Source organism: Condylostylus longicornis, unplaced genomic scaffold, assembly GCF_029603195.1.
Source record: "Condylostylus longicornis isolate FDR11 unplaced genomic scaffold, ASM2960319v2 ptg000536l, whole genome shotgun sequence".
In the NCBI taxonomy this organism is placed as follows: Eukaryota; Metazoa; Arthropoda; class Insecta; order Diptera; family Dolichopodidae; genus Condylostylus; species Condylostylus longicornis.
This window is the reverse complement of record NW_026578494.1, coordinates 7,025-15,561: the sequence shown is the minus strand read 5'-3', so window position 1 is coordinate 15,561 and position 8,537 is coordinate 7,025. Positions and strand designations below refer to the sequence as shown.

At 45.6% G+C, this 8,537-nt stretch overlaps 2 protein-coding genes across 2 annotated transcripts; one reads left to right on the top strand and one right to left on the bottom strand.

Annotated features, from left to right (window-relative positions):
* Positions 1–1,089: 1,089 nt before the first annotated feature.
* On the bottom strand, positions 1,090–2,244 carry LOC129617454 (60S ribosomal protein L7a-like). The gene is made up of 4 exons (XM_055532675.1): positions 2,235–2,244; positions 2,067–2,182; positions 1,604–1,938; positions 1,090–1,552 (listed from the first exon to the last, which is right to left on the bottom strand). The coding sequence occupies exons 1-4, from the start codon at positions 2,242–2,244 to the stop codon at positions 1,090–1,092; spliced, it is 924 nt and encodes a 307-aa protein (XP_055388650.1).
* Positions 2,245–2,262: 18 nt separating this feature from the next.
* LOC129617453 (60S ribosomal protein L5-like) lies at positions 2,263–3,236 on the top strand. Its single transcript, XM_055532674.1, has 2 exons — positions 2,263–2,427; positions 2,481–3,236. Exons 1-2 carry the CDS (start codon positions 2,263–2,265, stop codon positions 3,234–3,236), a joined length of 921 nt encoding a protein of 306 aa, XP_055388649.1.
* The last annotated feature ends 5,301 nt before the right edge of the window (positions 3,237–8,537 follow it).

The following is an 8,537-nucleotide window of genomic DNA, read 5'->3' as shown; positions in this document are numbered from 1 at the left end:
AAGGAGTGAAAAAGGGAGACTGACATCAATGGCTGCAAACCTTTGTTAGAGGAGCAATTCTGGTTTGAATTGCAGCTACACAAATTGTATGAATGTCATTTGCGATCCCCACACCACTAATCCCACAGCTGTTGACACCACGATTTAATGCATCGAGTGATAAGCGTCTCCATCTAAGATCGCATGATTTATTTTGAATTTTCTCAGTTGCCGAAATGATGAGGGGGATTGCGTGCCCGCAAAGAGAAGAAAAGCTGCAGATGATATGAGAAGCAACATCCAACGCGCAGGAACGATGAGGCACTGGAACCTCCAATGGGCCTTTAACATCTTTGGCAGAGACTTTCACTGTGGCTCCTAGAGTTGCATTTGGCGACGTGTAGACTGTTGAAGGATCAGAAGCTCCCAGACGCAAGGACAGAACTGGCGGAAGAATTCCTAAACTAATACTAAGAAGATCGCTCAGAAATCCGTGAACTTGATAGGGATCGGATCTTGCATACAGCTGAGAAACAATCCTTGCTGATAGAAGACGTAGTGAATGTGTTGCTGTTTGATGATTCAACAGGATCAGAAGAAGTGCTTCAATCCGACGCCGGCATTTCATGAGGACATCCAGTTCAATTTCACCTCTAGAAATGACGTCAGCCAACGCGAAAATGAGGTTGACGCTCTTAGCGTACTTGATTGAACCATCTGCTTTGGGCCATACAGCAGATTCAATCTCGTCGAGAAGATTAACGAAGCGGGATGAGCCATATGGACTCCCAGCGCTTAAGATAAATGGAGCCATTCATCAAATTCTGGACCGTTCTGCGTCCCTGATTACTTCAAAAACCATAATCGTGTGCCACGCCTCCTCAAAGGAGAAATCTGATGGACCGACTTCGCTTCTCTTGCTGCAGACTAAAAAAACCAACAAGTATTTTGGACGTTCAGCCACGAATACGTATACAAAGCTTCCACTAAATATAGAGAGTCTCCCACGTGTTTCTCATAATTTTTTTCGTGTCATCATTCCGCTAACCATCACCAATGTCTCAGCCTGTACTCGCAGTTGTTTGGACCATAAAAACCCCAAAAGCACAATCAGAGACCAAGTTTCTTGGCTTGTTCACGCGCAATCGCCTTCTCCTTCTTCTCCTGAATGTGGCGCGACTTCAACCCTAGAAGTCCTCCGCCCCAGCGTCTGCGAAGTTCGACATTGTCGTTGAATTCTGAGCGGAAGGTTTTAATGAGGTTGTCAAGCGCAACTTGATCCTCTTTTCGCACGTTTTCGACAACAACGCAAGAAGCAGTTTTCTTGTGGACAAGTTGGCCCAAGCGCGCCTTGCTCTTCACGATGCAGTAGGGAATATCCTTCTTGCGGCAAAGTGCAGGGAGCCAGCAAACAAGCTCAACAGGGTTGACGTCGTGAGCAATAACGACCAAACGGGCTTTTTTCAATTCGATGAGGTCTGTCACGTGATTGAGTCCATACTTCAGAACGACGGGCTTGTCAGTTGCAGCACTTGCATCCCCAGCCTCACGCTTCTTGGCGCTTTCAAGAAGTCTGCAAAGAATAAGAGTGAACGTCTTTCATTGTCTGCAAAAACACACGGACCTGTTCTTCTTTTCGACGCGGCTTTCGGGTTTATACTTGTTGAGCAAGCGGAACAATTGACTCGTCTGGTTGCGATCCACTGCGTGGTTGAATTGATTCAAAGCAGGGGGGACCTTCAGCCTCTGGAGAAGAACGGCTCTCTGACGTTGCATGCGAATATATTTCGGCCAGCGGACATAGCGGGATAAATCGACTGAGGGCCTGATGTCTCCTCCAATTCGGTATGAACGGGGCGTCTTTTCGAAGAGCGGGTGCTTCTGAATAGCTTTCCCTGAAGTTTTGCTGGAGCCGAATGGCGCAGCAGCTAGCTTCTTGGACTTGGGCTTTTGTTGAACCTAAAAACACAAGGAATGAGCAAGGGCTCGCATCGAAGTGACGAAAATGGATTCGATGAGCCTCATAAACCCTGCTGGCTAAACCCCCGCCCGAACACCCTCGAAAGATCTGGTTCGCTCGAACTTACCATCGCTCCAGTATTCGCTTCCAGGTGAAAAGAGGCAAACGAGCCAAGGACAACAATCCTGTTCGCCTGTTGTCTGTTTGCAGTTTTGGGAGGTACTTTTGGGGCAAATTCCTTGCCTGTCCCAGGAAAGAACAAACTTCAGGAGAACTGTTTCGGTTCTTTTTTCACCCCTTCTCATCTCCCCGGCTAGCCCACCATGGTCTTCGTCAAGGTCGTCAAAACCTCCTCCTATTTCAAACGCTATCAAGTCAAGTACCGACGTCGACGTGAGGGAAAGACTGACTACCAAGCCCGCCGCCGTCTCGTTAATCAAGACAACAATAAATACAACTCGCCAAAATACCGTTTCGTTGTTCGCAGAGTACGTCTTATGAGGTTGTTTTATTGTATTATTTGCTTAATTTCTATTTTCAGACGAACCAAAGAATTATCTGCCAAATCATCTATGCGACCATCCAGGGAGATCGCGTTCTGTGCCAAGCAGATTCTCAGGAACTTCCCAGATACGGGGTTCCTGTCGGTCTGACGAACTATGCAGCCTCCTACTGCACGGGTCTTCTGTGCGCTCGTCGTCTCTTGAAGACGTTGGATATGGATAAGGCATACGAAGGTGTCCAGGCGCAAGGAGAGGAATACCACGTTGAAGAGGACCCTAACGAGGACCGCCGCCCTTTTAAAGCTCTTTTGGATGTTGGTCTTGTTCGAACCACAACCGGTAACCGAGTGTTTGGTGCGTTGAAGGGAGCTTGTGACGGAGGACTCCACATTCCTCACAGTAACAAAAGATTCCCAGGTTACAGCAAAGAAGGAAAAGAAGGATCCTACGACGCTGAAGCTCATCGTACTAGAATCTTCGGTCTCCATGTTGCTGAATACATGAAAACCCTTCAAGAGGAAAGCCCGGAAAAGTACGAATCGCACTTCAGCAGATTCATCAAAAAGGGGGTTGCCGCTGACGGTATTGAAGAAATGTACAAGAAGGCGCATGCTGCGATTCGCTCGAATCCAGATCGCGTGAAGAAGCCGAAGAAGGACATCAAGAATCGTCGTGAAGGAAACTACATTGTCACCTCGAAGACGAAATATCTTCGTCCTAAGAGATTGACAAATGAACAGCGAAAGGAGCGTGTTCAACGCAAGCTCCAGATGGCGTTTTCGGAATCGAAATGAGTGCGTTAACTAAACCATAGAAGGGACTCGTGAAAGAATTGAGTGCATTCACTGAACCAACGAAGAGATCGGTTTCTCTTCCATGAATCACAGACAAAAAAAACACTTGATGCCGATTTGTTATCAGCTGGCCAACCCCACAGACATTCTAGACACTCCTCCTCTAACTGAAGAAGTTAAGGGCATGCGTTAGATCAAAATTGAACTTGAATAATCTCGCAATGACTTGCACTAGCATCGCTATCGCAAAGACAATACCTGAAAAAAAAGAACTGAGGAAAGCAACCTGCAATAGAAGAGTACCATAATAAATTGCCATGGTAGGTCTGTGACTCTGAGCTAGAACCTCAACCAAAGAATCCTAATCGAAAACATCAAGTGCAAACAAGCGCGGGCGAGAAGCTGAATGGGGCACACCACTTACCAAAACGCCCCTGACCAAAAAAAAGTTTGTGAGGGAACATTACACTATGATGTGCTAAGCGCTTACCAACTTGAGACCGCCGCAATGAATCCGACAAAAATCTCAAAAAAGGTGAAATTTCGCTCCGTTGTTCTGCGGCTCTCCTCCTCCAGTAATTCTATCTTCTCTGCGTCAGATGGCTCCATTTCCAATATTAATTGTTTTTTCTTAAATGCCGGCGATCATTGAATTTTCGTTGTACCTCCTCAGTTGACCCAATTTTTATACATGTGACTGTTTCCGTCGGCATGTAACATTATATGTCTCTCACGCCGTTCTCAGCTGTATGGGGTAAATCTGGCCTCCCTCTTCGAAGTGACTGTCCGAACCCCATGTCTTTGAACTCGAGTTGAGAACCAGCCAATTTCACTTTCGTCCAGTGAAAGGGTGTTCCAGAAAAGGCAGGAAGCAACGATACTATCAACCCACATGATAAGCGCATCTTGCACCCTTCCTGGTTTCTATGTTCACATTGGATTCGAGCATAGAATTGTTGTAGCTAAGATTGAGGTCTTTTCACTGCAACCGGGTGATTAGGAAGCCAAGGTGCAAAAAAGGAGCAAATACACATAAAAACTGGGCACGAATGACTCCGTAACTGAAGTGCAAACGTTGTGAGCGGCTAGTGCAACGACGTTCCCGATGATGTCAAAGGAAGCAAAGTGCATGGTGGTGGTAGTATGAGGGAAATAAGGGTAGAACTAGGGGGTAAAGGAAAAGTTCAAAGCAGTTCATGATGGCGAATCCGAGAGTAACCGGCGGTCAATACCTGAAAACCAAGGGGGAGGAGGCAGATCACCTCAATCTTTGGACGAAGGCGAGGGTGGAAGTGAGGCCCAGTAGTGCCATCGTTGGAGCCATCAAGGTTACGAGTTGGAGGTACTGCTTCGTTTTCACCACGACACTTAAGGACACTAGATCGCTAGATCTCATGACAATGAAAGGGAAATGGGGGGAAACTGTTGAATTAAAGGTTGTGAAGTTCCTCCGTTCCAGATAGTGCAGGGACCTCGGATCGATTTTTTCGTTACCACCTCCCAGATTTACTTCCACATAAACGACATCAAAGCAGTCGTTAAGATTTTAGAAACGTTGCACCCGGCTGCTAAACCTCTTACATGCACCTCCTATGCCTTTGTTTTCGCCCATTCATTTCTCGCTCTTTTTGTTCTCCACGAAACGAGTTATAACCAATCAACACCAAACCAATTTAACTTAATGATGCTCGCTCTCGCGCTCTTCGGCCTCATTACGACGGCAACGGTTCTTTGCCGGACCATGTCCTTTGCGATAAGTACCCTAAGCGGCTTATTCAAACTCGCTCTCCTTCTCTTTCAGGTGACAACGGCGGTGTTCATCACCTTTGCTCTCTGCGCTATTACCCACACGTTCGTCCCCGTGCTCCCCTGGACTACAACCGCCCGCGACCTTCTCTTCCAGTCAACTCGGTGGTCCCTTGCGACGCTGGCTGCCTCTGATCATCTGGAACGCTGCCTCGTCCACTACCACCAGCTCGCTTAAGCCTGCACCACCCATGTGTTCCCTCACATCCCATCGGTAGGTTGCTCTCTACTCCTTCTCATCTTCGTTTACAGCTCGCTCGAACATTTCTCGACCTCGCTTCTCGCCGTTGTGTCCGCTTTGACTGGCGCAGTCTCAACTGTTACCCGACTCTCTGCCTCTATCCTCGCCAGCTCTACCTCCAACTTTCTAGCATACGTTAACACGAAGGACATGCAAGCATGCCAACGCGCGTTGAATGTCACGACAGGTAAACGAAAGGCAAACGGTGTTCACGTCGAAATAAGTGCTATGTTTCTTGGCGCTACAGCATTTGTTCCAGTATGACAGGCAATCTACAAAAGCGATTATCTTCTTGTTTCTGCCATGTTCCCACCACTGAAGCGACAGCCCTCAAAAATCGGCTACTTCTTGCCAGATTACTAGTGAGCACAGTCTGCTGTTGTCTGCATCTTGGGATGTCTCAAGGTCACCCTTGATGAAATGAGACAGCGAATTGTTTCTTAGCATACAGCCCAGCTTTGACAAAGCTACACACTGAGCTTCTTCGTTCCCAGTCATGTAGACTCTTTCTAGACACGTCATACAAAAACTTCCTCCTTCGTATCGGAAAGCACTCTTCCCGTCAATGGGTTCTCATATCAGTTTTGTCTACATTGAGACATTGAAAAAAAACACTCACTCTGTCTCGTCAGTCTTCTGACAGAATTTCGACCAACCCTTGCAACGAGTCACTGCACTAATCAACCGAGAAACCATCGACCGTCCCCCGCTCTCGTTTTCTATCGATGTCAAAAGTCGATCCACCTGTAGAATTGTATTATATCCCACTCTGATTGTATTGTATCCCACTCTGATTGTATTGTATCCCACTCTGACTGTATTGTATCCCACTCTGATTGTATTGTATCCCACTCCGATTGTATTGTATCCCACTCAATTCCATTCTTACTTCGACGGAGATTTCTATTCCTTGATTATCCAGAATTGTCTTCACTGTTGACGAATTGAGTTGACCATTCGTCATTTTGATCAAAACATCATATATGTGAAGACGATTCTACAATCTCACAACGTTTTCGTCAACCCCAAATTCAACCTACCCTTGTGGCGTCATCCGTCTCTTCCCACTCCTCGCAGGTTTCTGGAATTTCCTCTTTTTTCTGTGTCCATGTGATCGGTTCGCGCCGTGATTCAGTAGTGAGTCGTGCGCTGAATCGCGTTGGTCTTTCCTGCATCAATCGCGTTCTTCAAGAGGCGTTTGTTCTCACTCACTTCCAATTGACATTTGGCTATTGCGGGAATTAAGCTTCGCAGTTTTCTTCCATTTGTTAAATTATTGATTTGCAGCGCATGGAGAAATTTTCCGAATGATAACGATCTCGACGGTCCATACAAAGATAGAAGACATTCCGCTTCGAAGGTGATTGGAATTCCCAGAATCTATAATTTGGATGGAAGACTGTTTTGATGAGTCGTTGTACCTTCAAGTGATATTTCATCTTTTCATCATTGATTAAGTTTCTATCCCACATTGCAAATAATCGACGGACAGAATCACTCAATTCTGGGGTCCAATTTCTGCTCTAAATGAAAACAGCATCAGAATTCCTTTCCATCTTCTCTTTACCATGATCGGATTTGTTGTGATGTCGAAAGACCACTCTGGAGCGTCATTCCCCTTGAAGAATATTTACATAGAAGAGATGCCAGAGAAGTATTCAATCTTACATCTCTTGCAAATCCTAATCGCTTCAATTCCTTCTCAATCTCTCCGTCATCTTCATCCTTCTCTCGATGAGCTTTAGATCTTGCGGGCTCGTAAACATCTTCGTTCCAAACTTCGGGAGGCGCCAAATGGAATTTGACTGAATCACGATTTTTTGCATATCTGAAGTCAAATGCAAGTCACATTCAAACTGTGGACGCCCACCTCCCTGGCAAGATCAACATCATGAGTCTTTTATAAATCACGAATCCATCCTTCGTTATGAAGCAATACTTCAGAAGCTCCTCAATTTCTGGCCTCGGAGGAAATGCTCCCAGCTGACGGAGCACTTGTACAAAAACAGAAGCGCTTACGATTCCTCTTTGCCACCGATCGATTTTCAACAATTCTGAAAAAACAGAAACGAATCGATGAATCGATGAAGAGCCGTTCTCACCTTTACAGACTCTTTCCAAAAGATAACGAGGATTCTTTTCTAATTTTTGTTGCAATTCATTCTCCGATAGAAGTGGAGTTTTCCAAGATCCATCATCCAGCAGTTGTCCATCTCTCGGATAGATTCGAGTTTCTGCTGCGATGTCCCATACAGGATTCCGTTCGTAGAGTCGAGACCTCTTTACAGATTTCGTTTTCTCTTCCAACGGCTTTTCTACCAGACGGGTGACTTCGGAAGGTTCTCGGTTTTTCTCTGGTTGTTGGGTAGAAGCATGGAGAGGGACTGACGGCAAAACGTCTGATATCAATGGGGGACGTGGATACGGACCACTAGAAAGAGCGCAATAGGCTCCAACGCAAGCTAGATGTCCGCATCGACGATTAGGAATTCTGTATGCCGATCCGCGCGGATGATAAGAGGGAGAAAAGTATTTCTGATGTTGCGAAGGCGGTAAATACTGTGAAAAGGATGTCATCTGATTAGTAGACCACCTGAACCACACATTTGTGGAGTCGACACAAACATACATTGATGACAACAACAATGTAGAAATACAGCCTTTATTAACATTGGTGACAATATTGGTGAAATCCAGGAGTGACAAGGCTGCTAATACATATGCGCCTTCCTTATCAATCAAAGGATACAAAAAAATCAGTAATCACAAAAAACGTCAAATTTAAGCGAAACTTTCATGCATGGCTTACATAATTTGAATAGAAGTTCAGTGATGTCTTTAGTCAACTTGACGTACTTTCCGGTGAGGCGAGTGAGTAACTCTCTAATTTTGTGGAATCCTTTGTTTTTAGAAATATGAGCATTGATGTTTATACTGCTTCTGCAATTGTTATCAATATATTTGTTTAGTATCCGAATCATGGAGCTGCTTCTTTAACTCGACGATTATGACAATATCCATCAGCGCCGCATTCTATCTTGTCGGGGTTGCTTGAAAGTTGGAGAATTTTGGTGAATTTCTGGAACTTTGTTCAATGTGGAAGGATGTACACTAGGCTATATTTCGTCGCTTCGACAGTCAGAGAATATTCAATACCCACCTTGAATGTGAACCGGATTTTCCGAGCAATAACATAAGACCCATAAGCGTCCAGGCCATGAGGTACATCTGCTGCCGTAGGATCCAGTCTTCCG

What these genes read in the sequence shown, in the direction of transcription:
- LOC129617453 (XM_055532674.1), top strand. Translation starts at nt 2,263, where the DNA reads ATGGTCTTCGTCAAGGTCGTCAAAACCTCCTCCTATTTCAAACGCTAT. An exon ending in ACCGTTTCGTTGTTCGCAGA is followed by an intron (nt 2,428 to 2,480) that starts GTACGTCTTATG and finishes TTCTATTTTCAG; the next exon opens with ACGAACCAAAGAATTATCTG.
- LOC129617454 (XM_055532675.1), bottom strand. An exon ending in AAGCGAATACTGGAGCGATG is followed by an intron (nt 1,939 to 2,066) that starts GTAAGTTCGAGC and finishes TTGTGTTTTTAG; the next exon opens with GTTCAACAAAAGCCCAAGTC. An exon ending in CGCGTCGAAAAGAAGAACAG is followed by an intron (nt 1,553 to 1,603) that starts GTCCGTGTGTTT and finishes TATTCTTTGCAG; the next exon opens with ACTTCTTGAAAGCGCCAAGA.